The sequence below is a fragment of the Canis lupus genome, chromosome 25, assembly GCF_011100685.1.
Source record: "Canis lupus familiaris isolate Mischka breed German Shepherd chromosome 25, alternate assembly UU_Cfam_GSD_1.0, whole genome shotgun sequence".
NCBI lineage: Eukaryota > Metazoa > Chordata > Mammalia > Carnivora > Canidae > Canis > Canis lupus.
The window spans coordinates 20,488,432-20,515,491 of NC_049246.1; the positions used below are offsets into that span (position 1 = coordinate 20,488,432).

Below are 27,060 nucleotides of genomic sequence, written 5' to 3' on the forward strand. Positions count from 1 at the left end.
AAACACAGTTTCACAGAAGATAAAAACATTAAAGCCTCAAAAAAAGGATACATAAACAATTTTGTTAAAATTGACCACCTAGTTACATCATTTTGAGCACTTCTTTTAAAATACAAAGTTTAAAAAAAAAATTGTAGCAGAAATAAAGCACTGACCTAAGTTTCATTAGTTAAGTTTAAAAAATAAACTGCTTCAGGAGTTATTTGTCCCGGCCATCTTCTAAGTTCATAAATCCAAGCCTTTCCTATATTGCTTATATCACATAAAAGGTTTTTAATTATCACTGTAAAATTGCTTCTATTTTATCTGTCAAATGTATGTTTAATTTTTCTGAAAAATTAAACAGCAGTGCCACCAAATGACAAATGACAAAATTTCACAAAATAGTGAGGCCAGGTTTATAAACACATGAAACTGTTTACCTATTCTTGAAGCACAGATAAACAGTATTTCATTTCTATATCCTGAATGATTTAAAGATTTTATGTATGTCAGGAAAATATTAAATGGCCTGATTTCATATTTTGAATATAGAGCAATTTCACACATGATTTTATATAGCTTAAAGATACAACATGGTTAAATTTTATCAAATTCACATCTCACCTTTCAAAACCTTGTCTTTGAAGAACCAAAAATATAAAAGTATTTTTTCTGAATCATTTTTATGAACTAGTATTGCTAGTTCATAATATATTTATAAGGATGTCTAACATTAAGAACACTGCAAGGTGGCCAGAAGGGGGAAGTATTTCTCCACTCCAAAGGAAGATTTCTAGAACTTTATGGCAGATCCAAAATATAGGACAAAGATAGAAACAAAAATGAAATAGACATTGAAGAGATAAACACAATGAAAAAGGAAGACCTCATACTCAAAAATAGTTTCTCAGCAAATCAAGACGTAATTTCCCTAACTCTGTTTTTTATTTTTTAATTGTTAAATACATTGCTACTCCTAAAAAACTCAATCTATCTTCCTTATGTCTCACTACAATATGAGTATATATGCCAATCCAACCAAGAAAGGCAATACTGTATTAATTGGAGTAAACTCTATCACCACACATGAAAATTATTCTTCGTATTAAAGTTCTATGTTGTATTATAATTTTTACACTGAAATATGTCAAAGAGAAAATTTTATAAAATGGGTCTTACATGCCAAAGAATCAGAATAATTAAGGCAGTGATTTTTACCATTTGTTAGATCAAAGATACATTTGACAATCCAATGAAAGATGTGTGGTCTTACTGAATGAAAATGCATCAATATACATAACAACCAAACTAAATTAACATTTCAGGAAGTTCATAATGCTAACCTCTAACTCTGAATAATATGTTAACCACTCTTGAGTTATGGTAATGGTCAGTAAGTAAATATAGACATATGGAGTCCCCATACTACTATACATATATTATGTTAAATTAGACCTTCTTTTGAAAAAATTACTTGATAAAATAACTTTAAACCATTCTCTATAGATTAAACTAGATTTAAGTACTTAAATCATGAAGACTATTTTTCTTTTTTTTTCCCTGCCCCCGCCAAAGACTATTTTTCTAAGCAACTTATACAGAACAGTATTAGAGACCAAGCCTTCCATTTAGGAGATGAGCAAATGTAGGATGACATTCAGTCAGTTTTCCAAACAAGCAAATTAACTGGCAGAGCTGAGACTAAAAGTCAAGTATTCTGATTCTTAGACTCATTTTTTTTTCTCACTACATAAGAATGCATTTGGTAAACCAAACCATTTCTTAACTTTGAAATGCCATGAGCCACAGAATTCCCAATGACTGTATTTGTGTTACTATTCACCAGATACCATGCTAAGCATTTTACAAGGTAAATCAGGGTTCTTCAGTTGAAAGCAATACAAACCAATTCTGCAGGAATAGAGGAGGGAAGGAAGGGAAAAGAAGAGAGAAAAGAACTGTAAGGAAAGGGAAGCCCTCCAAAAAGGACAGGAACCAGAGTAGCTGCATGGACGAATCTAGGTAACATAAATTAATTCACTGTTTGATCATGTTCTCTTACTGGATTAAATAAACTTCAAATCCTATGGTAGTCTTATTATTTTTGAAGCTCAAGCTTCAAGCCCTGGGAGACAATTCAACTGATCTACTTTAGAGGACCTGCCTATTCTTCAGCTAGAAGGATAGGCAAGTTCTTGTTTCACAGTCTTACCAAAAGAACACAATTAATTCCCCCAAATGGAACTGGGTTACTTGCCTGTTGCGCCTGAAAAGTCAGGCCCACTAGCACAGTTTGACGCTGTCACCACAAAAATATTTCTGAAAAGGAGGGGAAATGGGTGGGGAGGATGGGGTAACTGGGTGATAGAGATTAAGGAGGGCTCATGAGATGAGCACTGAGTGTTATTCTATATGTTGGCAAGTTGAATTTAAATATTTGAGAAATAATTAAATATAAAGTTTTTAAGTATAAAAAAAATTTCTGAAAGAACTTGATGAAATACAAAGTTGTACTATACTAGAAACGAGTATTCTCTATAATACAGTCATAAAAGCTATCATTTGTGCACTTTAGAACTATATAAAACAGATCCACCATTAACAGAGAAAATACATATAGAGAAAAAAAGCCTTTGTACTGGTTTAAATGGCTTAGAAAGCAAAGACTTTTAAGGAGGGGCGGGGGTTCTTGGACTGCATTTTAATAATATGGATGTTTCTGGAAGTGTACTGGATGGGTGTACAAGCTTCCAGAGGTGATCCCCTGCTCCTCTACCATTACCACCACCACCTGTGAAACTTCTGCTTCTATTGCTTAGGGGAAGTTAGCTTAACTCTAGGAAGATCTCAGAGTAGTAGCCTTGAAATTAGGGTCCCTCAGCATAAGTGGAATCCTGATTCTCCTTGATATTCTTAAAATTTTCATGTTAAATAAACATATCTTACAGACCCCTCTGAAACACTGTTTATGTCTAGTGACACTTGGAATGGGGAGCCTGATTCCAAATTGATCTCATGCTATGTCTATTTAAATGGATGAGATTATATGGCAAGACTAAGGATAGGAACATTCTGAGGTAGTCAGAGATGGGGAGTGTGTCCACCAGAAGCCTTACAGGCCCATATGACAGGCCCAAAGAATGACACAATGATAGAAATGAAATACACAGGATGGGTAACTGGGTGATGGACATTAAGGAGAGCATGTGATATAATGAGCACTGGGTGTTATATAAGACCAATGAATCACTGAACTCTACCTCTGAAATCAGTAATATATTTATACATCAATTAACTGAATTTAAATAAAACAAAACAAAACAAAAAAACAAAACCAACCAGGAACAAAATACTATCCCAATTATTGTTTAATGTTGTTCTAGAAGTTCTGGCCAGTGTAAAAAAAATTAAAATAACAATAAAAGGTATAGCTTAAAGAAAGCTTAAAGAAATTAAGGTGAGTGCATAAAAATAAAGACACAAAGCAGCCCCAGGTTCAAATCCCTGTTTGACACTTACTAGAATTGTAACTTCATCTAATTGTTTTACCCTATCTGCTTTGTAAAGTTATAAAGATGAAACAAAGCAAAATATGTGCAGTAGTTATGTGTGTAGCATACAATAAACTATAGGCATTATTGTTATGATATACATCTTGATTATAAGCAAAAATCAATGATTTCCTGAAATATCAGCAATATTCTTTTTTTTTTTTTTTTAAAAAAAACCCTTTTAAAACAGAAATAGAGATAGGAGGCAAGATGGCAGAAGTGTAGAGGTCCTTGTTTCATCTGGTCCCCCAAATTTAGCTAGATAACTTTCAATCTATCCTGAACACCTATGAATTTGACCCAAGATGAGAAAGAGACCAGAAAGTAAGTATGAACAAATCATAGTGGAGAACTTCCCTAATCTGGGGAAGGAAACAGGCATTCATATCCAAGAGATAGAGAAGACCCTCCCAAAATAATAAAAGACCAATCAACACCCCAACATATAACAGTGAAGCTTGCAAATTTCAGAGATAAAGAGAAAATCATAAAAGCAACTCAAGACAAGAGATTCCTAACTTATATGGGGAGAAATATCAGATTAACAGCATACCTATCCACAGAGACCCAGCAGGCCAGAAAGGGCTGGCATGTTATACTCAGGATAGTAATCAAGAAAAATATGCACCCAAAAATAATACCTTATCCACCAAGGCTGTCATTTAGAATAGAAGGAGAGATAAAGATCTTCCAGGATAGACAGAAACTGAAAAAATATGTGACCACCAAATTGGCTCTGCAAGAAATATTAATGGGGACCCTGTAAGCGAAAGGGGAACCCAAAGAAATAATCTGCAGAACAGGCACTATATAGGTAATACTATCACACTAAATTCATATCTTTTAATAGTTACTCTGAACACGAATGGACTAAATGATCCAGTCAAAAGACACAGGGTATCACACTGGATAAAAAAGCAAGACCCATCTATATGCTGTCTACAAGAGACTCATTTTAGACCTAAGGACACCAGACTAAAAATGAGGGGGTAGAGAACCATGCAAATGGACCTCAAAAGAAAGCTGGGGTAACAATCCTCATATTGGATAAATTAGCTTTTTAAACCAAAGATTGTAATAAGAGATAAAGAAAGATACTATATCAAACGTAAAGGGTCTATCAAGCAAGAAGACCTAGCAATTATGAATATTTATGCCCCTAATGTGGGAGCAGCCAATTATATCAATAAATAAGCAAAGTAGAGATATATAGATAATAATACATTAATAATAAGAGACTTCAACATGGCAGTCTCAGCAAAAGACAGATATTCTAAGCAGAACATCACCAAAGAAACAAGAGCCTTGAAAGATACACTGCACCAAATCAATTTCACAGATATATACAAACATTGTATATATCAACTAAGTATACATTCTTAGTATATAATGCAACAAAGGATACATTCTTCTCAAGTATACATGGAATTTTCTCCAGAACAGGACCACACTGGGTCACAAATCAGGTCTCAACTGATGCCAAAAGACTGGGATTGTCCCCTGCATATTTTCAGATCACGATGCTTTGAAACTAGAACTCAGTCTCAAGAAGAAATTTGGAAGGAACTCAAACACTTGGAGGTTTTCAAGAACAACCTATTAAAGATGAATGGGTCAACCAGAAAATTAGAGAAGAATTAAAAAGATTCAAGGAAACTAAGGAAAATGAAAGCACAACTGTTTAAAATCTTTGGGATATGGCAAAGGTGGTATTAAGAGGGAAATATATCTTAGTACAGCCCTCCCCCCGCCAAAATTGGGAAAATCTCAGATACATAAGCCAATCTTAAACCTAAAGGAACTGGAGAAAGAACAGTAAATAAAGCCTAAACCAGGCAGAAGAGAAATAATAAAGATTAGAGCACAACTCAAAGAAATAGAGACCAGAAGAACCATAGAACAAATCAACGAAACGAGGAGATGTTCTTTGAAAGAATTAATAAGATAAACCCCTAGAGCCAGACTTATTAAAAAGAAAAAAGACTCAAATTAATAAAATCACGAATGAAAGAAGAGAGATCACAACCAATACCAAAGAAATACGAAAGATTTTAAAAACATACTATGAGAAACTATATGCCAACAATCAGGTAATCTGGAAGAAATGGATGCATTCCTGGAACCTGCAAATTACCAAAACTGAAACATGAAGAAATAAAAAACCTGAACAGGCCAATTAACCAGGAAGGATATTGAAGCAGTCATCAAAAACCTCCCAAACACAGAAGTCCAGGGTTAGATGGCTTCCCAGGGGAATTCTACCCAATATTTAAAGAAGAAATAATATCTATTTTACTAAAGCTGTTTCAAAGGATAGAAATGGAAAAATGCTTCCAAACTCATTCTATTAGGCCACATTACTTTGATCCCAAAACCAGACAAAAATTTCATCAAAAAAGAGAATTACAGACCAATATCCCTGATGAACACAGATGCAAAAATTCTCACCAAGATACCAGCCAATAGGATCCAACAATACATTAAGAGGATTATTCACCAGACCAAGTGTGATTTATCCCTGGGATACAAGGGTGGTTCAACATTCATAAAATAACCAATGTGATAGATCACATCAATTAAAAAAAGACAAGAACCATACTGATCCTCTCAATAGATGCAGAAAAAGATTTGACAAAATACAGCATCCACTCCTGATTAAAACTCTTCAAAGTATAGGGATAGAGGGGATATATCCAAATATAAAAGCCATCTATGAAAAACCCACAGTGAATATCATTCTCAAAGGGGGAAAACTGAGAGCCTTTCCCCTAAGGTCAGGAACTTGGCAGGGATGTCCTCTCAGCACTATTATTCAATGTAGTATTAAGAGTCCGAGCCTCAGCAATCAGACAACATAAAGAAATAAAAGGCATCCAAAATGGAAGAAGTCAAACTCTCCCTGTTCACAGATGACATGATACTGTATATAGAAAACCCAAAAGATTACATCCCAAAATTGTTAGAACTCATACAGCAATTCAACAATGGAGAAGATACAAAATCAATGCACAGAAATCAGAGGCATTTCTATATATTAACAATGAGACAGAAGAAAGAGAAATTAAAGAGTTGATCCCATTTACAATTGCACCCAAAACCATTAGATACCTAGGAATAAACCTAACCAAAGAGGTAAAGGATCCATACTCTTAAAAACTACAGAATACTGGGCACCTGGGTGGCTCAATGCTTGAGCGTCTCATTAGCTCAGGGCATGATCCCGGGATCCAGGGATCAAGTCCCACATCAGGCACATTGAAGGGGGCCTGCTTTTCCCTCTACCTATGTTTTTGCCTCTCTCTCTGTCTCTCTAAAAGCAAGTAAATAATAATTTAAAATTAAAACAAAACACTACAGAATACTCATGAAAGAAATCGAGGAAGATGCAGAGATGGAAAAACACCCCATGGTTATGGATTGGAAGAAAGAATAAACACTGTTAAAATGTCTATGCTAAACATGTAAAATTTACATGTTCAATGCAATCCCTATCAAAACACCATGGATTTTCTTCAGAGAGTTGGAACAAATAATCCTAAGATTTGTATGGAACCAGAGAAGACCCCAAATAGCTAGGGGAATGTTGAAAAAGAAAACCAAAGCTGGGGCATCACAATGCTTGACTTAAAGCTGTATTACAAAGCTGTGATCATCAAGACAGTATGGTACTGGCACAAAAACAGACACATGGATCAATGTAACAGAATAGAAAACTCAGAAATGGACCTTCAACTCTATGGACAACTAATCTTTGACAAAGCAGGAAAGATTATCCACTGGGAAAAGAGACAGTCTCCTCAATAAATGGTGATGGGAAAACTTGACAGCCACACGCAGAATAAACTGACCATTCTCTTAACACCATACACAAAGATAAACTCAAAATGGTTGCAAGATCTAAATGTGAGATAAGAATTCATCAAATTCCTAGAGGAGAACACAGGCAACAACCCTCTTGAAGTTGGCCACAGCAACTTCTTGCAAGACACATCTATGAAGGCAAGGGAAACAAAAGCAAAAATGAACTACTGGGACTTCATCAAGGTAAAAAGCTTTTGCACAGCAATGGAAACAGTAGAACCAAAAGACAACCTACAAAATGGGAGAAGATATTTGCAAATGACTTATCAGATAAAGGGCTAGTATCCAAGATCTTAAAAGAACTTATCAAACTAAACACCAAAGAAACAAACAATCCAGTCACAAAATAGTCAGAAGACATGGAAAGACATTACACCGAAGAAGACCTACACATGGCCAATAAACACATGATAAAATGCTTCACATTACTTGTCATCACGGAAATACAAATCAAAACCACAATGAGAAACCACCTCACACTGGTGAGAATGGTTAAAATTAACAAGACAAGACATAACAAATGTTGGCGAGGATGTGAGAATGGTGAACCCTCCAGGACTGTTGGTAGGAATGTAAACTAGTGCAACCACTCTGGAAAAGTGTGGAGGTTCCTCAAGAAGTTAAAAATAGAGCTACCCTATGACCCAGCAATTGCACTATTAGGTATTTACCCCAAAGATACAGATGTAGTGAAATGACAAGACACCTGCACCCCAATGTTCACAGCAGCAATGTCCACAATAGCCAAACTGTGGAAGAAGCCATGATGTCCTTCAACAGATGAATGGATAAAGGAGATGTGGTATATATACACAATGGAATATTACTCAGCCATAGAAAGGATGAATATCTACCATTTATTTCGATGTGGATGGAACTGGAGGGTATTATGCTGAGTGAAATAAATCAATTGGAGAAGAACAATTATCATATGGTTTTACTCATATGTATAGTATAAGAAGTAGTGAAAGGGGCCATAAGGGAAAGGAGGGAAACTGAGTGGGGAAAAATTAGAGAGGAAAAAAAACCATGAGAAACTCTTAACTCTGGGAAACAAACAAAGGGCTGCAGAAGGGGAAGTGGGTGGGGTAACTGGGTGACAGGCATTAAGGAGGGCATGTGATAGGATGAGCACTGGTTGTTATATGTTAGCAAACTGAATTTAAATAAAATATTAATAAAAACAAACAAATAGAATTAGGTAGCATCAAGAAGTAACCTTTACAAGAGATATAACAAGTATGAGCTTAAAATATCAAAACTGTGTAAGAGATATAAAAGACCCAATAAGTAAATGTAAATACTTAATATGCTCCTGGATAAATTAATTTGTTTATTAATTTGGTTTAAGGTAATACCAAAAAAATTCCAACAGAATTTTTTTTTAAAGATTTACTTATTTATTTGAGAAAGAGAGAAAGAACAAAGGGAAAGAGAGAGAGAAGCAGACTCTGTGCTAAGTGAGGAGCCCAATACAGGGCTTCATCTCCAAACCCTGAGACCATGATCTGAGCTGAAATCCAGACTGAAATGCTTAGCTGACTGAGCCACCCAGGCACACCTCAACAGAATTTAAAAAAAGGAAAAGGAAAAAAAAAAAAAAAAAAAAGACAAAAATTACCCAGGAATGTATCTGGTAAAGAAAAAGGATTTTAACTAAGGAAAACACTGTAAAAAGAAGAGTAAAAAGGAAATGAGTAAAGAACTCTATCAGAATTTAAATATATTTTAAAATTCATAAGTACTAATACAATGAGGCAATGGTTGAACAGACGGAATAATGGAGTATAAGAGAGCTTGATGCATGTATATTATAGACTCATTCTCTAGTTTGTAAAATAATTTAATATGTGTAGGTATTTATATTAATATATAAAGGTAGCTTTATAAATCAGTGGCAGAAGGAAAGCACAGGCATTGAGTGATGCTGGGACTTTGATTAGGTACTTGGCAATAGAAAAACTAAAATAAATAATTAGGTTCTCACTCCCAATCAAACTGGAGAATAACTTCCATATTGATCATTTTTAAATACGAAAGACAGGGTGATAGAGAGGGAGAGGAGGGGCAGGGGATAGGAGAGGGAGAAAGAATGAGGATAAAAAATGGGAAAGAAAAGAATTACATAATTATAATGGTGACATACTAGCCAGTAGGAGACATAGGGATATTATTAACATGACCAGGATCAAGAGCTAAATCTTACATGCTCTTCCCATACTTTCTTTTCTCTCTCATATGCTTCCTTTCGCTTTCGTTCTAATTGTTCTTTTAGTACAGAAGCTCGTGCACTTGCTTGGGCCTGAAAATAAAAACAATCAACAAAATTAGTTACCAGAAAGAAGGGTATACATTTTTTTTTTTATGACTATAAAGAGATTTACTTAGTAGCCCAAAAAGAGGACTTGGGGGCATGGGGGGAAAATTTCTAGAGTAAAAATAGAAGCTCACTCTATATTCATAGCACCAAAACCAAGGCTCAACAGCAGCTGCTCAATAAGTATTTGTTGAATAAAAACAAATACAGGCACATTTTAATGGAAATACAAATGTAAACATTTTAAAACTATGGTTATTATATACAGACTTAATTTGTCTTCACTGAAATGGACAATTATATTTTTCATTTTTAAGGTTACCATTTTTTTCTTTTTAGGTTACTTGTGTAATAGTTTTACAAACTGTCATGATTTCAACAAATTGCTCTCCATAAATACAAGATACGAAAAGAGGAAGACACTATTTTTCAGAAACCAGTGAGGAAGAAAGGGGAATGAAAAATTAGGCAAGAGAATAATTATGCAAGACACAATTTTCTACCCTAGGTTGTCATTTTCTCAAAGAAAACCTGTATCTTTCTAGTCTATACCTTAAATGTTTCAACTTTTTTACGCCGCACGTCAGCCTCCTCACTTCCTTCTTGTCCCTCAGAATAATCAGCTTCTTTCTACAAAGTAAGGAGACAAACCACTTAGGACAGAGCTGTGAATCAGGGCAGAGCTCTGTGGAAGATAATATGAATAAACTTACACTTAAAAATATAAAATGGTAAATTGTTCAACACTGCTAATTTTCTCTCACAGTGAGAAGTGAACTATCCACAACTACCAATTCTTATGGACTATAAATGGGAAAAAAAAAAACAAAAATAAAAGGATACAAAATGGCTATGTGTACTACTTATAGTTTTCTCTCAGAATTCCTCTGGAAAAATGCTCTTATCAATTTAAAATCCCATGTATAAAATTTATTTTATTTCTAAGTATAGTTTTCTGATTTTTGACTTTGACTCCATCAGATTCTGTTAGTGGCATAGTATTATTTTATTTTTTTAAAAAAAGGTTTTATTTATTTGAGGGAGAGAGAGTGTGTGAGTGTACAAGTGAGGGGAGGGGCAGAAGGAGAGGGAGAAACAAACTCCTTACTGAGCGGGGAGTCTGATGTGGGGCTCTATCCCAGGACCACCAGATCATGACCTGAGCTAAAGGCAGATGCTTTTGAAGCCACTCAGGTGCCCCAGTAGCACAGCAATTTTAATCTTAATCTATTATAATGTCATTCAATTACTTTTTTAAAAATTATTTTCCGGGATGCCTGGGTGGCTCAGCAATTGAGTGTCTGCCCTCAGCTCAGGATGTGATCCAAGGATCTGGAATCGAGTCCCACATTGGGCTCCCCATGGGGAGCCTGCTTCTCCCTCTGCCTATGTCTCTGCCTCTCTCTGTCTCTCATCAATCAATAAATAAATATTTTTAAAAATTACTTTTCAACCTGCCTTTTCACCACGAAGTTTGGCTTTAATCTGTTGGCGTTCATTGAAATTCTGCAGTCTTATTTGCCTCAGTCTTGCCAGATAAACCTACAAGGAGAGAAAAAAACACACATTTTAATTTAAAGAAAAAAATTATCAGCATTTTTACTGCTTAATTTTTAAATTAAAGAAAAGTGTTAATCTGAATACAAGAAATAAAAGTTTCAAAATCTGGTTAATGGAAAGTGTGATATTAGCTTTCAAGTGTTTAATTTAGAACAACTTATTTCTGAAAAGAAATACATTATAAATTTTTAATTTTATCAAAAGAAAAGAAATTGAACTCAGAATACTGAATATCAGTTATGGGGCAAAATTATGACACAGCATGTCAGTCAAATTATATTAACAGGTCCCTCTAGACCTACAAAATCCTTAAATAATTGTTAAGAATTTAAACCATGCAAGAAAGGAAGGCAATAAACTCAAAAATGGCTATGTGACGGAGGTAGCGAACATGCGGGAAGCATACCTCTTCCTCTTTGTTTCTTGGCTTCCCTCCTCTTGAAGAGCTGGACCTGCCTCCATACATAGCTGCCAGGTTTTGCAGGATTCCCTGTTCATCATTTAATGTACTAAGTTTAAAGAATGACTAAGGCTACATTAGCATCTTACCTAGGAATATCCAGGTGCCACTTTATTTTGTTTGGCAAATACTGATCATTTCTAGCTGATAAACTTAGATAGACCCTAGAATTTTCCTATATCGATATAACCAATACATTGAGAACAGAAGGAAGCAATTAAACCCCATACATAATTATTCAAAACAGAGACCAGCTATGTTTTTATTAGTCATCTAAAACTGCTTTGAGGTTAGCTAAATTCCAAATCAAAAGCTTTGTTCTGTAAAGGGCCAATCATTTCTACACATTTGTTTACATATGCAATACACAGACAACAATATTAAATATTTGAGCTCAAACTCTACATTCAAGCATGTCCTATTACTATACTGCAAGTGATAATTTCAATAACAAGTGTATCATTTTTAACCATAGTTGATTATAAACATGGAATTCTGTCATTAGAAATTATTTTTTTGATTTTTTTTTTTTTTTTTTCTGTGAGAGACACAGAGAGAGAGAAAGAGAAACACAGGCAGAGGGAGAAGCAAGCTCCATGCAGGAAGCCTGATGTGGGACTTGATCCCGGGTCTCCAGGATCACATCCTGGGCTGCAGGCAGCGCTAAACCGCTGCGCACCGGGGCTACCCTGTCATTAGAAATTATTAATATGCTTTAAAAAAGTATCATATTGTCAAACTACCCATCTTCTCTTCCTTCAGCACACAACTATGCTGTAAGATTCTTTTCTTTAAAAAATCCTGTGTCTAATTCTCTAGCTAATGCTTTTTAAGATTTTTTTTTAAAAATTATTTGAGAGAGGAAGAGAGAACATGAGAAAGAGATCACAAGCAGGTGGGAAGGGCAGAGGGAAAAGCAGATTCCCTGCTGAGCAGGGAGCCCAATGAAGGACTCCACCCCAGGCCTGGGACTCTGACCTGAGCCACCCAGGCACCTTAATGTCTTTTTATCAGTGTGTTGAAAGCATACTTTTTATATTCATGACCTCTTCCTATTTGTTTTTTTTTTTTCCTATTTACTTTCTAACCACAATCTGGTTTCTGATCCCACTAAGACTGAAAATGTTTAAGGTTACCACTGACTTCTTAGTTCACAATTCAAATGGACCCTTTTGAATAAACCTTGCAATTAACATTTCCACTGGAAATTATCTTGACTGAATCCATGTAAATATTTTTTCTTTCATAAAAACATATGTTCACTGTAGAAAACTTTTAAATGATTTACAACTGAACCACCTGACACCCCAAAAAGTCGAAGGTTATTCTCTTCCACCTATATGTATAAATACATACAGATTTTATCTTTATAAAACTGGAATTTTACTATAGTTATTCTGGTTTTACTTTAACCAGCATATTAATTAATTTTAATATTCTGAGTTTCTTCTCACATTTAATATCCTTAAAAACGTTTTTTTCTTAAAAACATTATTCTTAATTGACCATATAGTATTCATAATATTCCACCAAATATGTTCTATAATTCACACATTAAAAAAACCTCTCTTCTCTTTCATATTTATAACAGCACTCTCTCCTGGGTTCTTCCAATCAAGCTTCACTATTTTTCACATGCTTTTCTTTTCCTTGGCTCATCACTAATGTCAATATTTTGTAAAGATTCATTCTTTGGTCCTCCTTCTCTTCTCATTCCAGGCTTTAACATATGCTGCCAATTCCCAAATCTCAATCAACCTTGTAGCCCTTTCTTTTTGAACATCTACGTGTATTCAACTGACATCTGGACAACTCCATTTTTTATGTAGCAAAGCTACTTCAATTTATAAACCTGACTTCATCATTCTTTTTACTACATGATCTTATTCCTACGTCAGTTACTGATCACAATCAGCCACCCAAGTCAGCAAGCTGGGAGTTATCTTTGCCTCTTTCTCTATTCTGCCAAATGACTGTCAAATTACCAATCCACCTCCCGCTAACTCTCTAACTATCCCTTTAGTTTCTGCCTTAGCTCACATTCTCTTGACTTCTGGATTTCCAAGAGTTTCCTAATTTATCATTATATCTCTCAGTCTATTCTATACTCCAGTCTATTCTCTGTAATACAGAGTAAAATTTTTAACAGCCTCTTTCACATCAAAGACCACATAAATCTTTCAATGTTCCCATTAGCTTCATAATATAATCCACATTCTAGTCTGTTGCATAGCCATACCTATTCTCATCTCTGCCAGTGGCTATCATTTTAGCCATGATAACTACTTGTGGTTTATAAACTATCCAATGATTCACTCATTTTCTTAACTCTACTCATCTTCCAAAATGCAACAAACATTTCACCAATGGAGGATCATACCTCCTCGTCAATGACATGTGACATGCCGTACCATTTCTAATACATATCATCTATAGCAGTGCTCATCGGTATATAATGGTGGGCATTCAGTATATTATGATGGTTAAAAACATGAACTATGATAGACTCAAATTCGGTCAGTTCAAACATTTGTCAATGTCATCTAACCACTGCTGACCTACAGCAAAATTACTTAAAATTGCTGTAAGCTTGGGCATAATACAACCTACTTCATGCATATGTCAGAGCAAAAAGTATTATTATATAAATGTGCTCTGTCTTTTCTTTGAGCCTGACAAAAGGCTACTGCCCACTCAGTTTCTTCCCTTCTTCAAAAGGATCTTGGCATAAGCTTATCAGTTACCTGAGCTTTTGAGATAGGAGTCAGAGAGTGGGAAGGTGAAGGAAAACAAGAAATAGGCAGGGTTGGACAAAGATATGAGTGAACTCTGAGAAGATGAATGGAAATATCTGCAATTGCAGAAGAGTGGGTGGGTGGAAGATCACTACAGATTGTATCTTTCATGATATTTGAGAACTTTAAGTAAAAAAATCTGAGCTACTTTGAAGCAATTTTTTTTAACATTTTACTTTGAAATATTATAGATTCCCAGATAGGTAAAATATGTAGGGAGTTTTCATGGCCCCTTCATCCAGCCTCTCCCAATTTTTATCATCTTGCATAATTACAGTACACTATCAAAGCCGGAAACTGATTCCGGCACTTATACATGCACATACTGTGTATTCATGCAATGTTGTCACACATATAACTTTATGTAACCAAAACCATAATCAAGATACTCAATTGTACCATTACTATATACTTCACAGCCATATTCACTATTCCCATACCTAACACACACCTATCAACTACTAATATGTTCTCCATCAATATATTCACAAAATTTACATATTGGAATCATACAGTACCATTTGAGATGGACTGTTTTTACTTGGTATTATTCCTTGCAGTCCATTCAAGGTATTGGATGCATAAATTAATGGTTTGTTCCATTTTACTGCTAATTAGTATTCCATGTTATGGATATAACATAATTTGTTCATTCATTCACTCACTGAAGGACATTTGGATAGTTCCAACTTTTTGGCTATTAAGAATTAAAGTTGCTAAGAACATTCATGTACAAATTTCTGAATGAAAATATATTTTCTTTACTCTTGGACATATGTCCAAAAGTAGAATTACCTGTTCTTAGTATAGTAAGTCTATTTTTAGTTTTAAAGGGGATTTTCAACTATTTTGCAGAATAGCTGTATCACTTTACATTCTTACCAGGATTGGATGACCCAGTTTCTCCATATCATATAACCAGCATTTGGTTTTTATCACTTATTAATTTTAGTCACTCTGATAGGTGTGTAGTGATACACTGTGGTTTTAATCTGGAATTCTTCCCACATAGCTAATGATGTTGAAAAATCTTTCCATGAGTTTATCTGCCATCTGCGTATCTTTTCAATGAAATGTTTAGCATGGCTTTTGCCCATTATCTAACTAGATTCTCAGTGTTTTTAATATTGAGTTTTGATGATTCTTTATATGTTCTAGATACAAGTCCTTTGCGGAATAAGGGGTTTACAAATATTTTCTTCCTCTTAACAGGGTCTTTTGTAGAACAAAAGTTTAAATTCTGATGAAGTCAGAATTATAATGTTTTCCTTTTACAAACTGCTTTTGATGCCAAGTCTAAGAACTCTTTGTCTAGTCTGAAGTCTGAAATTTTCCCTTCTAATAGTTTTAGTTTTATGTTTTCCCCTAGAGTGCATGATCTTTTAATTATTTTGTAAGGTGTGAGGTTTAGGTCAAGGTTCCTATTTTTCGCCTGTGGCTTGAAATCTAATTTCTCCAGCACTGAAAAGGCAATCCCTGTTCCATGAATTGCTTCTTTTTCAAGAATCAGTGGGGTATATATGTACAGATCTATTTGTAGTTTTTCCATACTGTTCTATTAATGTATCTGTCTATCCCTCTGCTAGTACTATACTGTTTTGATTACTATAGCTGTAAGTAAGTCTTAATATAATGAAGAGTCATTCTTCCCACCTAATTCTTTAAAACTGTTTTGGCTATTTTAAGACACTTCTCTTTCATATGTATTTTAGGATAAGTTTGTTTATATCTATAAAAAATGTTCCTAAGACTTTATTCAGAATTGCATTACACATAGATCAGTTTAGGATAACTTGCTATTTTTACTACATTGAGTCTTCCAATTCATGAACATGGTATATTCTTCAAGTATTTAGGTCTTCTTTGATTTCATCAACATTTTGTCATTTTAATTGCATAAATGCTTCATGTATTCTTTAAAGATTTTACTTATTTATTTGACAGAGAGAAAGAGTGCACAAGCAGGGGGAATGGCAGGCAGAGGGAGAGGGAGAAGCAGACTCCCCACTGAGCAAAGAGCCCAATGACGTGGTACTTGATCACAGGACCCTGGGATCATGACCTGAGCTGAAGACAGATTCTTAATCAACTGAGGCACTCAGGAGTCCCCATCATGCATGTTTTATTAAATTTTTTCATTTTTGGGAAGCAATTGTAAATGGTATATTTTTATACACTTGTTCATTGTCAATATATAAAAATTCAGTTGATTTTTATGTATTGAATCTTGTATCCTGTTAACTAAAGAACTCATCTTAGTTCTAGGAGAGTTTTTGTAGAGTCCTTGGGATTTTCTAAGCAAATAATCATATCAACTGGAAATAGAAATCATTTTCTTCCTTCCTTCTTTTCAACTCTGTATGCCTTTTATTTCTCTTTCTTGCCTTATTGCAGTAACTAAAACTTCCAGCAAACAATGTTGTATGTAATTCAAGTGGGGAGAGCAAATGTCCTTTTGTTTTTCCCAGTTGTAGAGGAAGACCATTTAGTCTTCTATCTATATGAAGTTAGATTTAAGGTTTTTATGCCTATTATGAAGTTGAGGATGTTCCCCTCTATTTCTAGTTTACTGACAGTTTTTGTCACGCACTTTGTCAAAAGATTTCTCAATTGATATATGATTTTCTTCTTTTAACATACTGATATAGATTACAATGATTTTCTAATATTGAAACAGGATTTGCATATCCAGACTATATCCCACTTGGTCATGTTTGGATTAGATTATTTCTCAATAGTCCCCATTTTCAATTTCATTGATTTCTGCTTTTATTGATTTCCTTCATTCTGTTTGCTTTCAGTCCATTTTGTTTTGTTTCTTTCCAGTATTTTGATGTAGGAACTTAGAGTGCCAATTTGTTGTGTGTCTATTTTCATTGGGTTCTATGAATTTTTAAGTTTCCTTTTAGATTTCCTATTTGACCTCATATTAGTTTTAATGTTTTAAATTTCAATTATACATTTTGTCATCTTACTATTATAGATTTCTAGTTTGGTTCTATGATGTTCAAAGATTACACTGTAGAACTCTAATTTTTTGAATTCCTTAAGGTTTATGATCCAACATATAGTCTATCTTAGTGAATGCCTCATTGCATGTAGATTCATTTCCATTGGGAAAAAAAAGTATATTGTGCTATTGTTTGGTAGAATGCTCTACAAGTGTAAATTAAAACTTGATAGCTTGTGATGATGCTTAGCCATTCTATATCATAGCTAATTTCTGTCTAGCAGTTCTATCAATCACTGAGAAGTGGGGTGTTGAAGTCCCCAACTATACTTGTGGTTTTTATTTATGCTTTCAGCTGTTAGTTTCTGCTTTATATATTTTGAAACTTCATTATTCGGTTTATACCCATTTAGGATTGCAATAACTTCTTATTGGACTGATCCTTTTGTTATCATATAATGTCTCTGCCTCTAGCAATTTTATTTGCTCTGTTAGGAACAGATTTTTAAAAATTCACTTTGTTTGAGAAATGTCTTTATTTCCTCTTTATTCTTGTAGGACAATTTTATCAAATAAAGGACTCAGAATGGACAGTTCTTTTCCTTTAGCACTTGAAAAACACTATAATTTCCTTCTGTACTTCATGGTTTCATATGAGGGATCTGATATCATTCAAATTGGTGCTGCTTTATAGGTAATATGTCATTTCTCTCTCAATATTTAAAATTTGACTTTTACTTTCAGAAATTTAATAATATTGTTTGTTGAAGATATTTTTTATCTGAGTAGGGGGTTTGCTCAGCTTCTTACATTTGTAGGTTTAGGTCCCTTGCCAAATGTAGAACATTTTCAGCAATAATTTCTTCAAATAGTTTTCTCAGTCCCTCACTCTTTCTTGGTCCTTTGGGCTCCAATGATAGAAATGTTAAATTTCTTCTTGTTGTTCCACAGATTAAGACTGAAAAATCTTTTTTCAGTCTTTTTTCTCTCTGTTGCTCAGACAGAGTAAATTAAGCTGATTTTCTTCAAATTCAATAATTCTTTCTTCTGTCGTCTCCACTCTACCTATCCAGTGAATTTTAAATTTTGGTTATTATAGGGGCACCTGGATGGCTCAGTGGTTGAGCATCTGCCTGTGGCTCAGGTCGTGATCCTGGGGTCCTGGGATTGAGTCCTGCATCAGGCTCCTTGTAGGGAGCCTGCTTTTCCCTCTGCCTATGTCCCTGTCTTTGTCTCTCATGAATAATAAAAATCTTTAAAAAGTTTTTTAGTTATATTTTCCAATTATATAATTTCCATTTGGTTAATTTTTATAACTTCTATTTCTTGATATTTTTCTTTTATTCACTCAAAAGAGTTTTAATTGCTCGCTGAAGTATTTGTTTGAAGCAACTCTAAAATCTTCAGACAATTCCAGTATGTAATTCACCTTGATAACAGTGGCAGCTCAGCGGCCTTACTCAATCAGGTTGTGGTTTTCCTGGTTCTTGGTATGACAAGAGATATTTTATTATATACTGAATATTTTAGTTATTATATTAGAAAACTCTTAATACCTTCAATTTTATTTTTTAAAAGATTTTATTCATTCATTCATTCATTCATTCATTCATTCATTCGAGACACAGAGAAAGAGACAAAGGGGAAAAGCAAGCTCCCTATGGGGAGACTCATGTGAGACTTGATCCCAAGACCCCAGGATCACGCCCTGAGCCAGAAGCAGATACTCAACCACTGAGCCCCCCAGGCACCCTTACTTTCAATTTTAGCAGGCAGTAGCTCCATTTAGGATTAGCAGTTAGGTTCTGGCCTACTTTTGTGGGCTTCAGTTCTGATAACAGTTTGCTTTCTGAACCCTTGTAATACTCTATTCTAATCTGCTTCACTGTTCTGCTGATGGTTCTCTTGCTCAGCCCCTCCGGGTCTATCTTATGAGGATGAATGTGCCTCCTGAGCCACTTGCTGTTATTAGAAGATCTCCAGAGAGAGGGAGGCATATGACACTTGGCCTGGGTCTTCTTATTTTGCTTGGTGGAGGGATACAAGGGCCTTGTGACTGGCACTACTGCTATGGATAGATGGCATCACCTGCCCTAGTTGTTAAATGGAACTGAGATTGTTCAAGGCTTTGCTGTCACTGATGGGTCAAACTGCCCTCCAAGTTATCTGCCCATGTTTTAGTTGTGGAATGAGGTGGGGAGCCTGAGGCTTCTGCTCTAGCAGATCCCGAGATTCCACTTTCCTAGTAATTTGACAAGTGAGAGCAGGTGTTTGGTTTTTGTTTTTGCTTTTTGTCTATGGTGTATCTACACTGTAGGCATGGTCAACAACCAGCCCACGTATATGAGAGATAAAAAGAAACTCCACATTGTTATTCCTTAAGTCCTAAGGTCTCTTGTTAGTTCATCTTCCTTCCAGCTTATAGAATCCTACTATAGTTGTATGTTAACTAGTTTCCAAAGTATTTAATCATATTCAAAAGGGAGGAGCACAGAAGAGGGTTTATGCCATCTTGTTCTGGAACTGTGCTTAAGTCACTTTTTAGTAGCTATGGTTTTTGTAATGCAGTATTACTCTATGAGAGAGAGCACCAGTATCATTAAGGTTCGACAGAGTTACATGGGACTACTGTAAAGTCTATAAGAGATTGTTGATGGGTTAAACTGTATTCTTTCAACACCCATATGTTGAAGTCCTAATCCCTAATACCCACGAATTTGAACTTATTTGGAAATAGAATCTTTATCAAGTTAAAACGATATTATTAGAGTGGATTCTAATAGAGTACAACTGATATCCTTATAAAAAAGGGAAATTTGGAGCAGACTCACATACAGGGAGAACACCATGTGAAATGAAGGCAGACATCAGAGTGATGATTCTAATGTTAAGGATTGCTGGTGATTGCAAGCCAACCACCAGGAGATAGGGAAGAGGCATGGATGATTCTACCTCACAGCCCTCAGAAGGAACCCACCCGTGCTGATCTGGGACTTTCACTCTCTAGAACTGTGAGATAATAAATTTTTTATTGTTTAAACTACTGGTTTGTGGTATTTTGTTACAGCATCCCTAGAAGACTAATACAGAAATAACATATATAAAATACCTAACATAATGCCTGGCATAGTAAGTTTTCAGTAAACAGCTGCTGTTATTATTTGTTGGTTTAACTATTTACTTCATTGCTCATCTTACATTCTCTTGCTGGCACAAAACCTAAAATACCATAGTCAATAAACGTTTGTGTAATATTAAGTAAATGAATGAAAGAATGAATGAAATGTTTAACATTTAAATGCACAATTTAAGGCATTTTTCCATTAGTATAAGTAAATATATAATGGTATAAGATGAGTTAATAAAAAGTAACATTTCTCAAGGGAAATAATTCACAAGTTACTCAACAGAAGAAAATTGATAACCAAGAAAAATTCTTGCACATGTGTACCCAGAAACATGTACAAGACTGTTCAAAGCAGAACTCAAACCAAACCAAAAAAATACCTAATGTCAGGAGAATTAATAATTGTGGTATATGCATACAATAGAATATTATACAACTATACTCAACTACATGAATTAATTTTAGAAAAATGTGGAATGAAAAAAAACGACTCCCAGTCTATATAGAGTGTAACTTTTAAAATTAAAACAGAATACTACATTGTGTAGGTACATATATATAAGGGGAAAAAAGTATTTTAAAAAACCCACAGTAATGATAAATCCAAAATTTGGGGTAAGGATCACCTCTGGGAGAAGGCAGAAAAAAAGGTTAGGACAGGGGTTTGCAAACTATGGTTCACAGGCTAAATCCAGCTTACCACCTATTTTTGTATGGCCCATAAGCTAAGAATGGTTTTTCACATTTTAAGAAAATATTTTATTTATTCATTTGACAGAGAGAGACAGAGCAAGCACAAGCAGGGGGAGCAGCAGGCAAAGAGAGAGGGAGAAGCAAGCTCCCCGCTGAGCAGGGAGCCCGATGTGGGGCCTGATCCAAGGACCCTAAGATCATGACCTGAGCCAAAGACACTTAACTGGCTGAGCCACCTAGGTGCCCCAACTTTTCAAATTTTTAAATGGTAGAGAAAAAAAATGAAGAGAATATTTCATGACCACAAGAAATTCAAATTTCAGTGTTCATAAATAAAGTTTTATTGGAACTTAGCAATATTCATTCATTTACAAAGTGTCTATGGCTACGTTTGTGCTATAATGCAGTCTGTAGTTATGACAGAGAACTTATAGCTAATAAAGATTAAAATATTTATTATCTGGCCCTTTATAGAAAAACATTTACAATATACAGTTTGAACTTATTAGTGCTCTACCTCCTGAGTATATTATTTTGCTTCATAATTCACACATATATTCTTCTCTTTGTATCAAACCTTAAATTTGAGAAAGATTATTTTTTTTTTAAAAGAAATGAGAAAATTTGGGATGCCTGGGTGGCTCAGCGTCTGCCTTCAGCCCGGGGCATGATCCTGGAGTCCCGGGATCGAGTTCCGCATTGGGCTTCCTGCATGGAGCCTGCTTCTCCCTCTGCCTGTGTCTCTACTCCTCTCTCTCTCTCTCTCTCTCATGAATAAATAAATTAAAAAAAAAAAAGAAATGAGGACATTTAAAAAATATACTTAGTACTGAAAAACTAACTTGCTATTATGATACTTTTTAACAAGAATCAGCAAACTATAATACTGAGGTCACATCTAACTTGCTCCCAGTTTTTGTAAATACAGTTTTTCTAGAACACAGCCACACCCATTTGTTTTGTAGGACACAATATGGACTGCAAAGCCTGAAATATTTACTACTTGCCCTTTTACAGAAGTGTGCCTACCCCTGCTCTACAGAATTATCATGCTACAAGTTTTACCTAAATTAAATACTAATATGAGATTTAAAAAGGAACAAAGAGCATAGTAAAATAGCTAAAAGCACAGTCTCCAAAGTGAAACACACTGGGCTTACATCCTGACTCTGCATACAGACTACTAAAGACTCTGAGCTGGTTTCAAAATCTGTAACTTTGGAATAATAATTCCCATCCCAAAGAATTATTGTAAGGATGAGACTCTCAGTTACTTTACTTTTTACTCACATGGTTTAGAGGAAAGTAAACCATCTGGCTGAAGTTCTTCCTTGTTAGTTTCCCTAACCCTTGAAAATTTCAATGACCCAAACAAGAAATATTTTGAATTCATATACAAGAATGTAAAATTATTTTGAAATCCAGTTTCCTTAAATTTCAATTCAACCTTAAAATTATTTATGTTCCAAGTGCTTACTCGTAAATAGGGACTTCAATTTCATTTTGCCACAGAAATGATGTTATAATTCAATATGATTTTCCAAAGCACTTAATAAAACATACTGAGCAAATAACTTCTAGCAGTTTCCCAATTCCAAAGGATTAATTTTTAAGACTCAGAACTTAATCTTAACTGTTCAGATTTGTTTATTTATAATGTGATTTCTAAAACTACTGGAAAACACATATTAGGTTTGAGACCTGCATCTGTTACAATCTCTTTAAAACTGCTTCTCTTCATAAGCAAAATGGAGATTTTATGAATGATAAGGATAAACCACAAGGTAAATGTATATGTTTTCAAACTATACAAATGATGACTATTAATATTTATCAGTAAAGCTGCCTTACATCACTGATGTTAATGTTTTTCTTGAAGATTCAGAGTTATAAATATTCATTATTGTACTATGCTTTAGGTACAGTTATACAAAAATTTCAGTAGTTATAACATTGAATTGAGAAGCAAAAAGAGTCACAGCCCCAATATATGCATAAATGACCACTATAAAATTGGATCCCATATATTACTCCATCCCCACTTAACACCAGGTTCTGTTTGCATTCATCACATAAAGGTCTCTTGACCAAGCTTTCCCTGATTGCTGGATGTTACACAAGATGAATGACAAAGGAAATTACAAATCTTGCCAAAGATGAAGGATTTCATAAAGATGATGACAGTGATATTATAAAATTGTTCAAATCAGATGAAAATCATCTATAAATATGACAGGATTAGATTTAATTTTTAAGTGAATAAAAGAAAACTGCAAAGAATTATAATATTGATTCCTCAAAATATTTGGTTACTAAAGACTTAAGAAATGATATTTAGAAAACTGCCATTTATGAATAAATGGTTCTCTTTTATGTTATAATTATAAAAGTTAAAACATGAAAAATCATGAAGTGAAGTGTGTATCATCTTTCATCAATTCTAATATGAATATTTTTTAACATTTTAACATCTCTGAAATGGGGTACATTTTATAGTCAAAGGCATCTTATACTCTGTAATAATCTCATCAAGTGTTGGCTAGAAATCAGTTATAACATAAATGTTACAGCTGAGTGTGATGTCTAAATTTTGTTAGTTTTTCTTTCTTGTGATAACTGGACAACTGTATCCCCTTAAAGTTTTGATGTAAAAGATCACTTACAGGCTTGCTCAAAAGGAAACATGACCCTCACTAGTTTGTTGAAAACCTTCCATTGAAAACTTTCAGCTAGGAAAACCTCCATTTAATAAGAGCAAGAAAATGCTAGCAATAAAACTTGCAGACTGGTGTTGACTCCTTGAGAGAAAATCTAAGAGGCAAAACTGGATTACCCTTTAAGAAATGTTGAAATCTCAACATACTTGGTGTCACATAAGATAGTATTATTTGAGAGAACATGAACATCAATGACCCTAATTTAAAAAAGAAATGTCAAAAAAGGAAAAGTTAAAAAAAGGAAGTCAGATTATAAATATAAAATAGATTTAAGAATGAATACCTCTTCAATTTATTTCATTCATATTTTCCTTTTTATGGATTTACAAGAATGATAGAATTAAATATAAAAGTTATTTCAAAAAATATAAAAGTTATTTCAGCAAGTATAAAATTTAAAAGTTAAGTAATAAGTGTTATATCAGTTAAATTGGCAACACTTTTCTCTTTCAGTTATATGTAAATAATAATATGTCTTACAATTTTATCTTGGATTTGATAAAGTACATACTATATTCATTATATAATTCTATCAGAAAAATTACAATCCTCCCTAAATTAATTACTTTCAAATTAATATAGACTTGTAAATAAACCAAAATTTTGATAAAAATATAAGACAAAATTTTTATTTTTTACAGAAAAATACATTATTATATGTCAAGATGGAATAAATAAAACAGCAAAAGCCATGTGATTAAACATCACACAGATGTGGGAGTAGATGCCCACATGCCTCTTGGATTTATTTCCAGGCACATATGTGTGCATGTTATTTTATTGCTTTGTTTTGTTTCAAGTTTTTATTTAAATTCCAGTTACTTAACATAGTGTAATATTGGTTTCAGGAGAATTTAGCGATTCATACGTTATATTACATATAACACCCAGTGCTCATATGACAAAAATTTTAAAGAAACTCTAAGAGTGCTCGAAAAGTATCATGAACAGTGGTGAATAAAGGTTAAATAGGAAGTACTAGCAAATGGAAAAAAAGATATAAAGAAAACCACATGGAAACATAGGAAATGAAACATACAACTGCCAAAATAAAAGATACTTACTTGATGGGTCAAACAAGCAGAATGACAATGAAAGGGGCAAGAGTAAGAAAACCTGAAATCAGAATAGAAATCATCCAATCTGAGCAACAGAAAAGAAACTAAAAAAATTGAACAGAGCTCCACAAACCCATGGAACGAAAACAAAGATCTAACATTCATGTCATCAGATGCCTGGAGAAGAAGAGAAAGGATGCAGTGCTAAAAAATATCTGAAGACATAATGGTTCAAAATGGCATTAGGCATAAGTCTACAAGTTCAAGAAATTGAGCAAACTACCCACAGAATAAACCTAAAGAAATCCATGCCAGAGACAACTCACACTGCTTAAACTAAAGACAAGCAAAAAGAAAATCTTAAAGCTTCCAGAGAAAAGTAAGACATTACTTATAGGAGAATAATTTGAGTCGGTGAGGATTTCCCATTAAAAACTATGGAGGACAGAAAGAAGTGAACATGTTTTCACTGTTAAAAGAAAGGAACTGTCCACACAAAATGCTACATCAGAAATAAGAGGATTTATAGCTAGCAGGAATGATCTAAATAGAACTGCTAAACGAATTTCTACAGATAAAAATGATTTAAGAAAACCTGAAACATTAGGAATGAAAGAACAGCAAGAGAAACAGTAAATGTTTGTGTAAATGTAACAAAGTATTCCTGTCCTCCTGAGTTCTGAAAGACATTTAAAGTTGCAAGTAATTATTACAACATTGGTTGGTAGGGATTTAAATAAATGTACATAAATGTAATATATAAGACAATTGTAGCATAATAAGAGGGGAGAAGATAAAGGGACCTACATGGTAAAAAGATTTCTACATTCCAATTGAAGTAGTAAAATGATGTTTATTGTGAAAAGTAAAGTATATTTTTAAACCCCTAAAAAAAAAAAAAAACCCTAGCAACCACTAAAAAGATATATGAAAGATATAGTCAGAGCAGAAGAGATTAGTTGAAACTGAGTAATTAATAAAAAGTGTTCAAAATAACCGAAAGTCAGCAAGAAATTAAAAAAAACCAAAAATAGAGGGTACAAACATAAAAATAATAAAATGCTATGCAAAAATCTAAACATATCAATAATTACATTAAATCCACTAGAGGTAATAATATAGTTCAATTACATTAAACACACAATTAAGAACAGGAATTGTCAGAATGGATTCTGAAAACTCCCACAAACCAACTATAGTCAGTACAAAAAATTCACCACCTCTATCATTACAGGCAAATTAAAAGAATGGAACTAGACACACCATGCAAACATACAAAAGGATCTCAACCTCAGGAGGCAAGGCTTATGGAAGCTACTTAGAATGTGTGTGCGAGATTCTTGTTAATTATTTTTGCTATAACATCTATTTTCTTTGATATTAATATCATTCTAGTTTCTTTTGACATCCTTATGTAATCCCCTCCCTCTGAGGGAGGAAATCTGTGATTTGCTTCCAATCAATAAAATATGGCAAAGGTCGGGATCCCTGGGTGGCGCAGCGGTTTGGCGCCTGCCTTTGGCCCGGGGCGTGATCCTGGAGACCGGAGATCGAATCACACGTCGGGCTCCCGGTGCATGGAGCCTGCTTCTCCCTCTGCCTATGTCTCTGCTTCTCTCTCTCTCTCTGTGTGACTATCATAAATAAATAAAAAATATTTAAAAAAATATGGCAAAGGTAATAGGATGTCACTCCTGTAACTGTTACATTATAGATCATTCCATAGACTGTACTTGCTCAATGAAGTAAGTAGATATGCTAGAGAAGTCCATATGGCAAAGAATTTTGGAAGGTCTCTAAGAACTGAGGGAGAACTCCAGCCAACAGCCAGCAAATAGCTGGGGCCCTCATTCACTGAGCCAGAAGGAAATGAACTGTCTTACCAACATGAATGATCTTGGAAGCGAATCCTTCCTCAACTGAGCCTCCAAATAAGAATGTAGCCCAGTCGACTTTGATTGCAATCAAATGAGACCCTTAAGTGGAAGA

General features: G+C 34.3%; 1 protein-coding gene across 11 annotated transcripts in view; it reads right to left on the reverse strand.

Moving 5' to 3' along the window:
- Positions 1-27,060, reverse strand: part of NEK1 (NIMA related kinase 1) — a 229,388-nt gene that overhangs the window by 93,718 nt on the left and 108,610 nt on the right. For 9 of the 11 annotated variants that reach the window (XM_038573569.1, XM_038573571.1, XM_038573575.1 and 6 more), the window contains 4 exons: positions 11,678-11,761; positions 11,170-11,253; positions 10,264-10,341; positions 9,601-9,696 (listed from right to left, as the gene is read on the reverse strand). In XM_038573569.1, the coding sequence (XP_038429497.1) occupies positions 9,601-9,696; positions 10,264-10,341; positions 11,170-11,253; positions 11,678-11,761 (342 nt within the window). The remainder of the gene's footprint in view (positions 1-9,600; positions 9,697-10,263; positions 10,342-11,169; positions 11,254-11,677; positions 11,762-27,060) is intronic. The other 2 variants (XM_038573581.1, XM_038573572.1) reach the window with 1 other exon arrangement.